This window comes from Bos javanicus, chromosome X (genome assembly GCF_032452875.1).
Source record: "Bos javanicus breed banteng chromosome X, ARS-OSU_banteng_1.0, whole genome shotgun sequence".
NCBI lineage: Eukaryota > Metazoa > Chordata > Mammalia > Artiodactyla > Bovidae > Bos > Bos javanicus.
This window is the reverse complement of record NC_083897.1, coordinates 56200910-56217746: the sequence shown is the minus strand read 5'-3', so window position 1 is coordinate 56217746 and position 16837 is coordinate 56200910. Positions and strand designations below refer to the sequence as shown.

The following is a 16837-nucleotide window of genomic DNA, read 5'->3' as shown; positions in this document are numbered from 1 at the left end:
TATTATGCCGATACAGGTTATATCTTTTAAAAATTCTCAGATGAAAATTGAATTTTGAATTGCCATCTAGAAATAAATTTTTATAGATAGTGTACACATTGGTTCCTGAAAATGGTAGAAAAGGTTTCTTGTCGAGTTCCCTAACACAAGTGTGAATGCTCTGTTTTTGAGTACCTACTTGTAGTGAAAGGACACATTGTGGCCAGCCAACTCAAATTGCTACCCACGTTTAATCATTGTAAATAAAGGAAGCAGAGAGACCCATGTTATATTTTCAGAACTGGCATGCTCAATACAGAACTATTAGTTTAAAAATACCACTGAACATTCTATTTGAATTAATCTAGACTTCTGTGAAAAACAAAATAATAAAAAGTACAATTGGTCACTTAAACATATACTATTTCATGCAGGTTATTAACTTAGTAACTACACATATTATTAAAGAACAATGAGAGTAAATACAACTTTGTAACACTTGGCAAACAGTTCAGAATTGATAAATTTCCATTTTGAAATACCTATAGTTTCTACAGAAGCAAAATCACCTTTCTCAGTGGAAAAAAATGTATCTATAAAACACCTATGTGCTGAACATTACTTTTTAAAGGAGCAACTAATTGTCCCAGTGTGAAATGAACGTATATCACTCCTAAGGTTTAACATTCTGTTTGTGCATAATGCATTTTCCGAGCATCTGGATATAGAAAAGCAACAGAAAAACAAGTACTTTGAACAAAACCCATGGATTATAGGGAATCAATCATGTAGAGAGGTTGAAATAAATAATAAAAACATATTACCTAATGTTCTCTTAAACATTTGTGTTTCACAGTTACCAGGACTGGGAAAATTCTTCATTTTTACACACTGTGTACACTTGTCCTTGTTTATATTCGCCCCCAAACATGATTTAAGAACCATACGCAAAATGCCAGAATGAACCTTAATTAATTGACCCCCACAGTAATCTTTGTGGACAGCACACCAAAGTTCACTGGAAATAACACAAAGAAGTAATTCACAATAAGTACTAGAATAGGGGCACATTCCTTACAGCAAATCCATAAGATTTTAGAATATTCACAGGGATTTTCTGATATGGTACAATCACAGTCACTTTGTGAGGGTGAAGAAGTTTAGTCTATAAAATATACTCTTTGAAGCACCAAGAACAGAGATACTTCTGAAGGAGCCTTGCACACATGGCCAAGCAGATATTGTGTATATTCAGAACAGTCTGTTTCACAACTACATTTCAGATGAGAATCACTGCAATTGCTTCTCTACCACTAGTAAACTTGAATCGTTTAGCACTTCATCTGTGAATATTGTTGTGTAACTTCTTTTCTACTGCTGACTCTTGCAGTCAATATTTATTTAAATTCAGACTCCAACGGTATTGCAAAAAAGGAAGATGTGAGCATCTTCATGTAAAACTTATAGCAACTCAAGAGATCATTTGGAAAAAATCCAAATCTCAATTTGTTAGCAAACAATAAAATGCCTAACTTAAAATGTGTTTTCAAATTTGTAAAAGTTTGTTAATAGGGTAAAAAGCCATAAGGTTTGTTAAACATCATTCTAAAAGAGCTAACAGCCTATCTATTCATTTGCTTAAGAAATGCATGTTGTTTACCTACCTACCAGTTTGCCTACAGAAAATGTGCTTGCCTAATAAAACTAAAAGCTGTCATCATGCACTGTTGATTTAGTATACAGAAGTTGTCCATTATGTTGAAGAAGTTCTAAACGTATCAACCACATTTTTTTCTTAACTGATCTTCCTCTACATACAATCTTCCAGTTGGGATGTCTCAACACTTCTTTCTTGATAATTCCTGATTTTCAGTTACTCTATAAAAGTTCTTGTTTCCTCTTAAACTTAGTTCAGAATTTTCAAATTCAATTAAAGTCTTTAAGTTTTTCTTCTTTCAAATACTATGTGAATACGGAAATATTCATAAATATGGGGAACATAGCTTACCTACCAAAGTTGCTGTCTAAGTAGTATCATAAAATCTACTCTAAAACAATAGAATTTAAAATTGTTTTCTTTTAAGGAAGAAATCAAAACTGTACATTGGAACAAGGTACTATACTACAAAAGCAGGTCCTTCTATCCCCCCACTATTCTGGAAATGTAAACAAAAATTAGATACAAAAGTGATTTCTGTGCGGTATTCTTTGAACACTTTTTCAGCACCTCAATGTTATTAGGTGTACTTTTTGCTTGGTATAGGAGAAATTTTGTATGCACATATAGCTGTTCAGAGGACTTCAGATTTTCGACTACCAAATATCACTGGTGAAGCTATACTCTTTGGATGATAAAGGTAGCAGGGAACTGTTCCTATGAAATTCCTGGTTATCTTTCAGGGCATTGTTAAGGGGTAGCTGTCCATTGAGTAGTGTCAGAGGCAGGTTACAATAAGTGTGGTGGTTGCCTAAGGAAGGTACTGGCAAGGTGGTGGTTGGCATCTCCTGTTTATAACCTCTGCAACAATGCCTCATTTGCATCGAATCTGAATGGTGGAAATCCGGGAGATCAGCTTGAGATGACACCAGAGAGGCCGAGGTATTGGTCATGGCAATAGAGGGTATAGGCTGGAGCTCTCCAAAAAGTCCTTGTTCTGCAGAGTCCAGAACATGGCACCGAGAAAGCATTTCTTTTTTCTTGGTGGGCATTTCATATACTAAGTGCTTCCAAAACTTAGAATTTAATTTGCTGCTCTTGGGTCCCTTCCACTTGATCAGGGACAGAACTTTGATGCTGCGTTTTAGTGATTCCACCTCCTGGCAATTCACCTTTCCTTTTAATTCTGTACATTCAATCAAAATCACTTTGATTTCTCCACTGACTAGCATATTATGGAGTCTGCTTTCCAATTCGAAAATACTCCATCCTCGTCTGAGAATATAATCTGGAGTTAGCACGATAATAAGTCTTCTGCTTTGCTCAACACATCTTGTGAGATCTTCAACGTAGGCTACAAATCACAGAAAGAGAGAAAGAGTAAAACAAAGACATTCCCAGTCTTTAAAGCAGTAGGTTTGCATTCTAGTATAGCAAAGATGCAGTCTTTCACTAAGGTACATCGCTTTTTCTTTTCTTGTATTGCACACTCAGAAAGCTTATTGCCTAAAAAAAAAAAAATTCTAATACTTTTCTTTCCCCTCACCATTACTTACAGTGTTTTAGCTAATATAAACTGACTTCTTCAGAGCTTAGGTGTATTTCAGTTATTTTTATTTACTGAATCATTTAATTCAAGATAAGCCTTCAGGCTAATATTCTAAGTGAACAATCAGTGGGTTGATGAAGAGAGAAATGGAGCCTTTTAATGAAGGTCACTGTATTTATGGGTTTGGTTTGCTTTTCCTTCAGTTTCCAACTACTAAACAAGTAGAGGGGTCTATGTACATAATTTATATATATTACATTATACTTCAAAGATAATTATGAAAGAGATGGTGGAAAATCTCTTCTAAAATCATAGCTTGTTTCTCAGAATATCTTCTGTTATTTGCAACCTTAGTTTCTCCATTTTGTTCTTCAAACATGGAGATAGGGAAGTGGTGTGTGTGTGCCCATGAGTTTAATTTGAACCAGCTGCTCTTTGTTCAGAGGAGGAGTGAGGGGTGGAGTTGGAGCATGGGGGATGGTGTGGAACGGTCAGTATAGGAGGAGGAGTCTATCAACTGAGAAGTCTTTGCTCTACTTTGTGGGAAAATTCTGAAAGTAAGGTGAATAAGTTATGGTCTTTTCCTAGTAGAAAAGCACTCAACTAACTCTAGGTTTGTTTATCCCATGGAATAATCCTTTTGCAACCAGCCTTCCCAAAGCCTTATCCGCCAAAAAGGGAAACACACACATGTGTTAACAAATGGAGACTTGGACACAGGTGCTGTAACAGCGAGCTGTCTTTACTAAGCAGAGCACGAGGCCTTGTCTAATGTACAGTGCCCTCTAGCAGAAGCAGTGCTTACAGAAGCATAGCAACATTTGTCACTACAAATCTGCCCAAGGTTACAGACTGCTTTCAGGGTGTCACGTCCAGTACATAGTGTGGGGCCACCAAGCAGCTCAGTGCAAGTCATTTGAAAAGAGAAACTTATTTTACAGATGCATATTTTTACAGATGATTTCTCTTTCCCAGGGTTTTATTTCTACCGTTTGGCAGCAAGAACACTTTCACAAGTGAAAAAGAGCAAACTCTCTCTACACCCTACAGATAAACAACTTTTTGAGAGGTACACAGAGAATTGCCCATTTAACAAATTGTTGTTAACTGCTGTTTTGCTTTTTACTTAATACATTTCAGGACTTTCTCATGCACTAGTTACAGAGACTGTATCTGAGGTGATAAGGCAACTTCTAAGTGGGGAGGGAACCCCTTAAGAATTTTATTAAAATTAACCCCTCCAGAATTTTATTTTAGAGATTATGTTTTAAAAAACAGCATTGAAATCTGCAAAAAGTAAAAATGAAAACAAAACAAAAACACCACATAAGTAGCAATGGGGAATTTATCACTCTGTCATTTATAGAACTGGTGAAACAATGGAAGGAAAGGTAGAAAGTTTCAATAGAGTGGAAAAATATTATCCCAATGTATCAACAGCTCTGACTCTTCATTTTCTTCCTTTCTTTCTGCTCCCAAAAAGAAAGAAGTTATGTGGGAAGCTTCATCATTAGAGGTTGAATCTGTAAGATACAGTAAAATAAACTATCATGCATCTTTCCCATTATTCTTTTCACCTTTCCTCCAAACAAAACAAAAACCCAAGCCAGAATCATGGTATAAGTGCAGGAGTCCATGAAAACACAATTTTATCAGATTATGTATGAGTTAATTGTTATTTTTACAGAATTCTTTACAAAATGATTTACTGAGGGGTTATCCCAAGTAGTATTCCTCCCTCATTAATTGTAGCTTTACATTTAATTCTTAAAAATTTATCTGTACAACTTTGTCATGAGCACATTTGTCACAGAAATGATACCTATATGAACAACACTATTTCTATGTGTTGGGATGTAGCTTAATTTACTTTTTAACTATATTTTAAAAAACAAAAGGAACAGCTATACAGATTTCTATCTACTTAAAGAAAATGACAGCTCAAGCATTCACAGTCATAAGAGAAACAATACACACACAAATAAATTTGATTGGGATGTCATAGGCTTTGACTGTGGGCTTCCCAAGTGGCTCATTGGTAAAGGACCTGCCTGCCAATGCAGGAGACGCAAGAGATGGGGATTCAATCCCTGGGTTGGGAAGATCCCCTAGAGAAGGAAATGGCAACCTACTCTAGTATTCTTGCCTGGAAAATCCCATGGACAGAGGAGCCTCAGGGGCTACAGTCTATGGGGTCGCAAAGAGTCCCCAGAAATGACTGAGCACACTCGCACACGCACAGGCTTTGGCTTTACTATCCTTTTTCTCTGTTGGGGGAGGGAACAGGATACAATTTTTGCCCCATTAATATGGTTCTCCCCCTTCACTTGTCTATTATACTTTGTCATTTGACAGTTAAGCAGAATGCAACATTTAGGGTTTGAGGGGCTTCTGTGAGATTAATTAGGCAGAATTTGCATTTGCCCCCAGAAGGAATGCCTGTCAAGAGGAATCCCACTACACTCAGCTGCACGGGGTGTGAGTGTTGAAGAGAACCTTGGAGAGAGGGAGTGGTCCCTTTCTCCAGCATACTACACTGGCTCTGCTTATCCTGGCAAAGCTTAGTGGAGAGTTGAGGCAACCATCCAGATAATTCCAGCTGAAAACCTGCTCTGGAAGAAAAAAAGGTCTGAATTATCCTGGTTTGCCCTATATATACATTAATCATATGCACTGGAGTCAGTCAGTCAGTACATCTAAATTTTCCCTGGGTAGACACAGCCCAAGTGTCCCAAAGAAAACACAAGCCACTTTCTTGGGCCCCGAATTTCGTGTTCCATTTCACTTGGTGAAAAACCAAGTGGAAGTTTTCAGATGTGAAGCCCACATTTCACTTCTTGGGATGCTGATCAGTGGCTGGGCAGCAATCTCAATATTTGAAAGCAGTTTGGGGAGGTGCCTCTAAGAGCTGTCTGGCTCTAAGGAAAAGAAGGAGAAACTGGGCCCTCACTTCCATATTCTGGCTTGCTCTCTCTGTTTTTCTCTCTATGTTTTTTCTTTTTCTTACCCATTTGCTCCTCTTTCTTTCACCCTTTCATTTTTTTTTTCCTTTTCCTGTCCTGTCTCTCCTGTCCTTTTACCTCCTTCTTTGCTTTTTTTTTCTCAATTCCCCTTCTTACTCTCCCTTCCTCTTTTGCTTACCTCTCTTTGCCCTGTTTCTCCCTTCCTTCCTAAATCTTTGCTTTCTGTATATTTGGGAAAAACAAGGAACTAGGCATCATGAAAAGAATACTTAATTAGCAAGGGACCCAACAGGTAGAGTTAACAATAGTTTTTACTTGCTAATCTTTATCCAGGGAGTTGTTGCTGGTTCCTATGCAGCAAGTGTACCAAAGAATTTTCCCCAACCCTTGGAGCTGCATATCTGCATACAATGACTGTGAATTGGAGCCTGATCCATTAGGACCATACCCTGTTTTTGTATGGCCTGTGAGCTAAGAATGACTTTTTAAAACATTTTACAGGGTTAAAAAAAATAAGAATATGATGCAACAGAGACCATATATGACCCACAAAGCCTAAAATATTTATTCTCTGAACCTTTACAGAGAAAGGTTGCCACCCCTAAATTAGAGACCAATCAGGATGTTTAGGTTTGGAAAAGTTCCAAATAAACTAAGCAGAAATCAGGTATCAAATTAAGGCATTGCTGGTCCACAGCTAGTGTAGTCCCTGACAGGCAGTGGTGTTTGCCATGGTAGGGCTGTGGTTTTGTGTGAGACATGTTAGAATCCTTCAGGAGCCATTTTAAAAAGTTTCTTACCATGAAGAGATAATAAAGAAATGTGTTTTTTTTTTTTTTTAATTCCTAAATTCACAGCACACATGAATACTTGGTAAATCTTGCCCTGACTTGTTCAGGCAAATTTAGCAACCAAGTAGCAGGAATCCCTTAAAAGACTATTTTTTCCACATAAAAATATAAAACATCCCTTAAATGAAAGGACATTAAGTTATTTCTTTGCAAATTTTGAAGTAACTTAACAATGACAGAATAAACTGGGTGGCTGTATCTGAGAGACTTCTGCTTCTCTAAACAAGGCTATGAAACCACAGTAGATATGAAACAAAGCTATTACACTTAACCTATTTGTGCTCTTCACAATTTTGTAAAGAAAAAATGGGCAGTTGTATAAACCAAAATTCCAGTATATTTAGAAAAGTAGGATTCAATCTACAAAAGTTGAAAACAGGACACTTATAATCAAAGCAAAAAAGTAAACTGAAAGAAGAAATAAAAGTACAAAATAGAATCAGGAAGAATATAATGGCAGCCCCAAGAAGTTTCTTCTAATGGGGTGTGTATACTTTTTCCAAAGAACTCAGCACTCCTAAATGCCAGGCTTTAAATCTACTCTGGATATAGGCAGAAGCACAAGGAGAAAACACTATTATGCATAAATTTCTATGTGGTCTTGCTACTACCTACTAACCATTTGATTTATCAAACTAATTAATTATAAATTATGTTTTTAATTTATTTTTATATATATATATTTTTTATTAATTATTTTTGTGTTGACACTGCTGCTTATGTCAGAATCATTATCAGGGGTAGTAGGCATATTAAAAATTAAAAGACAAGTAGTCTGTAGGTAAAAGCATAATTTATTACTTAGTCGGGTTCAAACAATAGAATCTTGGTAGGCTTATACTCACAGCTATGTATATCCAAAATCAGTTAAACAGACAAATCATTAGGGTGAGATAGGATGTGTCAAAATTGATAACATTCTACTAATTTTAGTGAATATTACATAACAAATAGCTATCAGCAATGATATTTATTAAACCTATAGATTCATATATCAAAACTTAAAAACAAGACGGTTTCTGACTGTGACTGAGATGGATCCACTCCTATAACTGGTGGGGAGAAACCAGCAAAAATAATATAGGTTTCACATGTATCAAAGGAAAAAAAATGTATTATTCAGCACTATATATTTGGAAAAAGTTATTAGACCTCTGGTATAAACAGAGGCATACAGTGAGGTACTTTATAATGTAGTCTCACTGAAAATACTACCTACATTTAAAATAATGATGCTTAATACTAACTTATTGAAAGAGTTACACAGGTTGACAACCTCACTCTTTATCTTGGCTGATGTGAAAATTTTCGGGTCTTGCTTCTGCCTCTGGCAGATGTAAGAATCTGTCTGTGTTGTCTGCCACAGAGATTGAGGCTACAAATTTTTGTATTTAGCCAGGTGTGTGTGAGGGGAGCAGGGGGCTTTCTAAACAGTGTGTAATATTACTTGCCCTACAAAAACCTTCCCTGCCCCCTCCTCCAAGTCCTTGACTTGATAGCTCATAGTTCATAGGGACAAAATTATTTTTGGCAGGATTTTTGTTTTCTATTGACTATTGTAAGGGTTCTAATTGATTCTGATTAGTAAGCTGATCAACAGTTAACATGGATTTGTTGAGTCTTTGTGAGTGCAGGAAACCATGATGTATTTAGTTTTGACTTTGGAAGCTGCATTTTTGGTAATGAATCCTTTGCTTTTGTGTTTCATAAATGGATGGACAGGAAGGCATGATGCTGGGCAGAATCTACTCTGGAATGTTGTCCATATTTCTGAATTCTTTTGCTTTCCTCTTTACCTCTTCACTGAGAATAGAGGTAGGTAATGGAACACATTCAGAGGATACTGAAATAAAGAAAATGTGGAGAGTAGCAAACAGAGAGTCCGCAAAATGTCCTTCCCCTCCTTTTCTCTTTTAACCTCATGCCCTAAAATCTGTAGATTTGTCATTCTAATCAGTGCAGTCTTGATAAATATGGAAAAAGACAACTTGCTGCTTATATAGTATTTTCTATGGTTCCTTTGGTACTTAAGACAATTTTATCTTGGCCTTCAACTCTTTTTTTAAGGTGTCTGTTTTCTGTGCTTCCCCAAAAGTAGATGCTCTGTTTGAAATTCTACACAACAGAGGCTTCCTTTACCTCAAACTTTGAATGAAAAACCTCAGTCCATTGACCACAGTACTTTGCTGGTCATATTGGATACAGTTTACAGTTCTCTCTCTCTAGACTCTAACATGAAGGGGTTGGTGGGCATATATAATTTTATTCCATGTGAGTAAATTGTATACAATGTGTTAAATTTCCATGATTGTGCATTTCACCCCTGCCTCACACTTTTTAGGTCACAGACGTCAGATTGCCTGGAAAAGGATTTTATTACTCCCCAAGGACAATTTACTTGAATGATGTCCAGTATGTCCAGCTATTAGAGAAACTATTGGCAATGAGTAGTTACAGATCCATGTACAAAAATTTTTTTGCATGCCTCACTTCAGAAGCGACTAGGGATCATCTGACACCAGATGTATTCTCCAGTCATTTGTCATTTCAATGTCAGCACAATCACATGGCCATTAAAGAACTGAAGGTTAGAATAGTGAGGAAGGTCTAGCAAATGCAAGAATGTAATCAGACATAATCATTTTTACCTTAAATTACTGAAGGAGTCCTAGGATTCTTGAGTGAGAGAAACAGAAAATTGAGCATGAAAAAAAATGGAAAGACAATTTGATATTTGAAGCCAAATTCATAAATATAATTTCAACAGACATGGCTGATCAACCATATGTATGATAATATTTTTAATTCACTAATGTCTTTCTCTGGTGAAATAATGCAGGAATAACTCACATAGAGATCCCCATAGTCTTCCTATGGGTAGAAGAGGAAACTGAGCTAAAAGCTTTTGAAAGGCTTTTTTCTCTTTCATGTCCACTTAATCATCTATAGATTTTTCTAAAGCTTCAGCCAGAATTAGCTCAGTTTATAATTGTTTTTAAGTATTTCACATGTACTCTTCAGGATCCTGCTCACTTTCTCTTAAAAGGCAAACAAAAGCTACAGGATTTGGTTGCTTCTACTTTTAGTCTTAGAATGCTATTTTCTCCATTTGATCAGTTGAAAAACTTTTATATTTTTATGTTTTCTAATCTCTGCAGAAACAGAGATAAGATGGACTCAAAAGCCTAAATGGTACTCATCCAAAAATGTCCCCAATCTCAGAATCTCAACTGCACAGCTGGGTTCTGTTGGTCACATGTCAGCTTCAGAGCACATCTGTTCATTCCTAAAGGATCCACTAGGCCCCATGAACACAATGTGCTCTGTGTATAGTACTTTACACCACAAAACCCAGCAGCTGCACGGGTGAGAAAATCTCTACTTCTCAAGTTTGTGTCTCTAGGCAGTTTGAGTAGGGTGTTTTCTATCTGGCTTGCTTTTGGTTGCCTGTCACTTCTGACATTCAGATGCCTGTTGGCAACAAAATTGCTTTTGCTATTCTACTACAGATGTTTCTAGCCTGGGAAGAGACAGACCAAACTTTTACTGGAAAGTAGGAATTCTTGCCACATTCAGGCACCAAACCTGAGAAAACATAAGGAAGATTCTGGCCACAGGCTCAAGAATGGAAAGGTAGGTCACTGCCAGGAAAATAATGTCCAGATTTAAAGACTTCTAGTTTTAGCATTTAGGAAAAATATTTGTGTCAGATCTTCCCATCTGTGATGGTTCATGATGGCCAAAGGACACTTCCCTAGTAGGGCATGCAAGGAGGGTACAATTACATACACTTCACCTTGGAAAGTGACATCTTTACATTCAAGCTTTCTGAGAACTCATGGTCACGTGTGTGGGTGGTGGGGAGGAGAGAGGGAGGAGGAGGGGGAGATAAGGTAAGGGAGACACATTCATGTACTTTTGAAACCATATGCATTGGAGAGATTTGTGTGTTGATGAGGTTGAGTTGAAATACCATGAGAGTGGTGAAAAAGAAACTGAAGATACATCAAAAATGAAGGTATTAAACATGAATGGGTTTATGTAAAAAATTTCATTAGTTTGATTCATAGAAAATTATTGTTGTAGGTCAAGAATGATATTATGAAGTCTGCTTTTACAATCCTCAAAGGCCTCACTGCTAGTTTTTAGAGGTCGGAGCAGTCTTGGGTCAACATGTTTTAAATGAGATGTGAGGGACAAACACAGCTTATAATATTGTAACTAGTGCCCCCCCACAGGAATGTGTCTATATTTATATAGCATAACCTGTTAAATCTGTACCAATGGCTGTGACTACAGACCATAGAAGCTTCTTTAATAACACATATACACTAAGTCCAAAATGTTCTACTCTGTCATTCATGTGTAAATCAAGTATATTATTCATATACTTCATTGACTTCCTGAATGCGTGCTAAAAATGCCAAGGAAAAACTCGTTAATCGTGACATGGTGACTGCTCAGCCAGCTCTGAAATGTTGATGGAAAGGAAAAATTGTCAAAGGGCCTTTTTAAGAACTTCTGCAGGTTACACTCGCAAATCGGAATTCAGAGAACATGAATTTTCTCATTCAGGAAGGAAGGATTAAAATCAAACACCCTCCAGTGGTTGCATCTGAAAACTGCATAGTTGTCCCTTACTTGTAAAAGCAGCCTTCCTATGTACCACTGAGTACCCAGGACCCAACTCCCTGCTTAGTTTAATTGTTGTATCATCTCAAAAAATTAAAATGATCTTCTATGGACTATAAAATCTCTCTTCATCCTAATAACATCATCTTGGGTATTTTTATATTAAGTTCTTTACATGCCAGAATAAATAAGGCAACAACCTCCTATTATCCCTTATGTTGTGTATTACAGTCCTCAATTAAAATCTTGTACTTTCGTGCTAGGAAATATGACTTGTATAAGCCTCATATCCCATGGTCAAGGAGGACATTCAGGTCTGTGTATGATACACCAAAACAACTAATCAATTTCGCCAATCAACTAGCTGACTCATTGAGGTATAAAATATTCTACCACCTGTTTGGCTAAATTAACACAGCATGTTGATTCAATTGACCTGTCAAGTTATCAAAATAAACTGAGAGAATGAATAAAATATAATTTGTGGATGCATCTCTCTTACTCTCATGATCTCAGTCTGGGTCTCATGGGTCTCAGTCTGACCCATGCACACTAGGTGCCTCTTTATATAATAAGCAAGAGTCCTCTATTGAGTCTCAGGTAAAGTGGTTCACCTGTGTTCCAAGTTGCCCCTATTTCTTTTCCTGATGTGCACAATGTTGAAGTATTGCTTTCTGGGTCAGAAGAAAGATAATCAAAGTTGACATGTTCAGACATGAAGGGTGACATTTTTAAGTCACTTAGTGGGGTTGATAAAGACTACTATTGTGGCGCCAACAAATTTGTAATGCAATAAGGCAGAAATTGAATCCACACTGAATCCTACTGAAGGTGACTCGACATAGAATATAAATTCCACTTTGGTAATGCTATTATCTGAATATAATTTAAGACACTATCTAAAAATTGATGTTGCAGAATTTTGATAGTTAACAAGATGCTCTTGGCAAAAAATGCAAAAAACACGTAGTAATCTAATGAATTAAACAAAAAATACTAAGGGGATATTTTTGATATTTCACTAATGATAAACCTCAATCTCTTGTAGATATTCTTTATAATATCGGAAAAAATACACATTAGAACTGAGACTATTCCTGTGAATTACATTTTCTTTCAGCAGAAAGCTCCTTTTTAGCTTTCTTATTCACTTGCTTTTATTTATTTCATTTCCTCTTGTCTTAAACCAACACTATTAAAACAAAATCAGCAAGCATCTATTTAACATCTACTGAGCTCAGGTATTCTGTTAGATTATAACAGGAGTATATAGATGAATGAGAGACAGTCCCTGCCCTCATGGAGCTTATGATCTCACTGAGAAGATAAGACATACATAGGTAGAAAGCTACATACAAAAATAATACAAAATATCACAGAAATACAAAATTTAGAGTCAAGCAAGTGATTATACCCCATGTACTCTAGAGTTAGAGAAATCATTATGGAGTTTTCACAGAGGCAGTGATATGGAGAGGATAAATAGGATTTGCAAAGGTATAGAAGACTAACATGAACAAAAGCATTGCAAGGACATACAATGTACATGAAAGGCATAGTTTGGCTAGAGTATGGGAATGGGTAAGGGAAATGGTAGGAGAAAAATTTAGGAGATAAATCTGGGCTGGCACTAGACTGTAGACGTGTTTAGCTAAGGGTTAGTAGATTTAATCCTGTAAGAAATGGTGAAGCATATGATTGTTGAATAGGGGAGAGACATGATGAAGGAGGTATACATATTAGTGGGACTAGATGGATGAGAGGAAAAATAGGGAAGGCAAACAGTAATAGGCATTGAGGAATGAGTTGATTAGGGCCTATCCTAGAATGGTGGAAGTCATCATGGAAAAGATACAAATGGACACTGGATTTGGGAGAGAGACACCAAAGAATCAAGTCATGAAAATGAAGGAAATTACAGAAAAGAAAAGAGGTGAGGACTAAGGCAAGAAATCTGAGGAAGTCTTACATTTGTTGAAAGTAGTGTACCAGTAAATATTGTCTGGTTTCTTTCTATGAATGTGTAAGTGTGCATACTCAACGTGCAAACCCAAACATATACATATGCACACTGAGAAAAAGTGATGAACAACCAAACCTTAGTTGTTTCAATTTGTTTCTTGCCAGCTAGTGACCATGGTGGACTTCTGATCGCTTGAATTAACATTATTGAGGAATAAATAATGGTCTAGAGGAGTGAGAACCAAATAGATCTAGGTTCTAATTCCATCTCTACCATTTGCCAGCTGACTGATACTGGATTTCTTTCAGGTCTTATTTCCTCATCTGTAAGATGAAGATAATAGTGCCTGCTCTTAAGGATGGAATGAAACAATGTATCTGAAAATATTCTATATACAGTCAAGTACTGAAAATATAAGCTTTTTAATTTTGTTATCCCTTGTGTATAAATTACCATATTCTGATTTGTGGTTACAGTTTAATTTCCTCTTCCCAGGGATGTTCATATATACATGCAAACTAATTCTAGCACTTTTAGTTTCCTGCAGTGACATTTTAAGCTCTTTGAGGGTAGGGGCCATATCTTTTCTGTATTTATCTTATACTACCATGTACTATATACTCTGAACAGTAAAAGGAAAAAAGTATATTTTTTACTTGAACCTGAATTTATTCTCAAAACTCAAATATAACTTTCAATATGTAGCATAATTGAAAAGTGGCACTCAAGCCCTCCCCATAGTCTAGAACTTCTTAAAAAGAATTTAAATACACAGTGAGGTGCCATATCCCATGGCCTCATATACATTTTAAAATTTTATTTATTTATTTTTTAATTGGAGGATAATTGCTTTACAATATTGTGTTGGTTTCTTTCATACGTCAACATGAATCAGCCATAGGTATCTGTATGCCCTCTCGCCCTTGACCTCCCTCCCACCTCCCACCCTCTCCCACCCATCTTGGTTGTGTCCCTGCATACAGCAAATTTCCACTGGCTATCTGATTTACATGTGGTAACATATATGTTTCAATGGTACTCTCTAAATTTGTCCCACTTTCTCCTTCCCCCTCTGTGTCCACAAGTCTGTCCTCTATGTTTGTGTCTCCACTGCTGCCAAGCAGAGAGGTTCATCAGTACCGTCTTTCTAGATTCCCTGTATATGAGTTAATATATGATATTTGTTTTTCTCTTTCTGACTTACTTCACTCTGTATAATATCTACCATATTAGAACCGAGTCAAATGCATTCCTTTTAATGGCTAAATAATATGCCATTGTGTCTATGTACCACAGCTGCTTTTTCCATTCATCTGTTGATGGACATCTAGGTTGCTTCCATGTGCTAGCTATTGTAAATAGTGCTGCAGTGAACATTTGGGTACGTGTGTCTTTCAGTTATGTTTTTTTAAAAGTGGATTTTTCTGTAAATCTGGAAATGAGTATCAAGTCTTAAATTCAGAGTTATTAGTGACAATGATTGTAGGTATAAGTAGAAACAATGACAGAAGATCAGTTTTGGAACTGAAATGCATTGAAAATCTGAAATGCAAAAAAAAAGATCTGACTTATACAATTTTAAAGGATCTTCACTTTTCTAAGAGCACTAAGGCAATATAATAAAATGTACAATTAAATCACAATTTTTAAAGCATACCTAAAATATAGGTGAGAGTGCCTTTAAAAATTTTTGGATGCTAGAAAGTCATAACACAGTCATTGGGGAAAATTTTGAATTTAATAAAATCTCCTGTAAGAAAAATCTAAATTCTTGGCTCTGACATTTGAAGTCTCCATATAACTTCTTAAGTGAAACCAAACTTTTAAAATACAAAACTCAAAAGTACTTACTTCCACTTGGAATCAGGTCCCTTTCTGGGATGAATAGTTTATATCCATAGTGTTTTTCCAGCACATCTGGCAGTATTTCAAGAGCAAATTGCTCTTCTTCAGGGTTGTCACAGTCTAAAGTATCTTGGTCCACTTTTGTGTAAGAGAGATAGGCATCATATTCCTTGTTGTCTTAGATACAAAGAAAAACAAAAGGGTTGTATGTAGGATTAGTAGGTTCTCTTTCAGTACTAAATATCTGTAATAATTAACAGGCTAGAATAAGCAGTATAATTAATAACCATCATTAACAATTAGAAAAAATAAGTCACGTGTCATGCCGTAAGAAACCTAGTATATTTCAACACAATCCAGTTATAGTCACGGGATATGAACTGAAATTGCTATGCAATGGGCAACATAGAGTTTTGACAGAATAAAAGAGATTTATTTGTAACTTTTGTTGTGAATGATTAGCTCAGTGTGTTTGAATGAAGGACTACATAAACCAAAGTCATGAATCTTAACTCTTTCTGTGCCAGTTGGCTTGGCTCTGTTACTTGGTCACAGACTATACCTTGTTTGCACAAATATGTGTAAGAGATCCAAAAGAGGCTGGGCCCTGGAGTGTGGAAGATCGAAATAATCTAGCCTCACTCCTGGAGACTCTACTTGCAACACATGCCATACTTCCAGTTGGTTACTGTCGTCATCGTCATATACAAAATGCAGTTCATTACCAAATATTAGAGACAGCAGCTGGGTTTTATACAAGTGCATTGCCTGTTATTCTTGTTCAATCCATGGCCAACTAATTTGATACAAACTTCCAAAAGAAGCCTTTGTTTAAAAATATACATCCTTCCAATATTGCCAAATTAGGTTTTCCTTTCACCCATTTAGTCAGAGTTAACTGTGCTTTAAGAATGTATTTTTTCCTCCTTTGCTGTATTGGCTCAGAGCCAGTCTCCCCAAAGAGAAAATGTGTGTGTGTGTATGTGTATATACACACAGAGTTTTTCCCTGATTTTATTAATGAATACAGCCACTCAAAGTCCCCACTGGTTTTAGAAGGGACACACTAGAAAAGTTATAGTGGTTTTTAAAATTCCCTTATTTATAGAAAAAATTTTAATGTGGTGAGTCTAGACTCATATGGAACTATTAGTATTTAGAAACTATTAAACCTAGTTACTTGCAAATAATTTTAAAAGACCAGAAAACATTTCAGATTTTGTTTCTAAAGCACAGAAATATTTTCCATTAAAACAAACCTGATTAGATTATAGTTAAAACCTGACCAAAATATACTTTACAGAATGAAGCAGCCACTCATTTTCCTTATACCATTAATAATTTGGTTCTAACTGCTGGAAGAGGTATACATGATAGGCACATAAGGAGATATAAATA

The 16837-nt window shown here is 36.2% G+C and overlaps 1 protein-coding gene across 19 annotated transcripts in view; it reads right to left on the bottom strand.

The window, feature by feature from the left end:
• Positions 1-211: 211 nt before the first annotated feature.
• The window catches only part of IL1RAPL2 (interleukin 1 receptor accessory protein like 2), a 1479983-nt gene continuing 1463357 nt past the window's right edge, over positions 212-16837 (bottom strand). For 18 of the 19 annotated variants that reach the window (XM_061409315.1, XM_061409320.1, XM_061409306.1 and 15 more), the window contains 2 exons: positions 15446-15616; positions 212-2990 (listed from right to left, as the gene is read on the bottom strand). In XM_061409315.1, coding sequence (XP_061265299.1) covers positions 2293-2990; positions 15446-15616 — 869 coding nt within the window. In that variant the 3' untranslated portion in view covers positions 212-2292. Of the gene's footprint in view, positions 2991-3906; positions 4709-15445; positions 15617-16837 lie in introns of those variants that run through there. The other variant, XM_061409323.1, reaches the window with a different exon arrangement.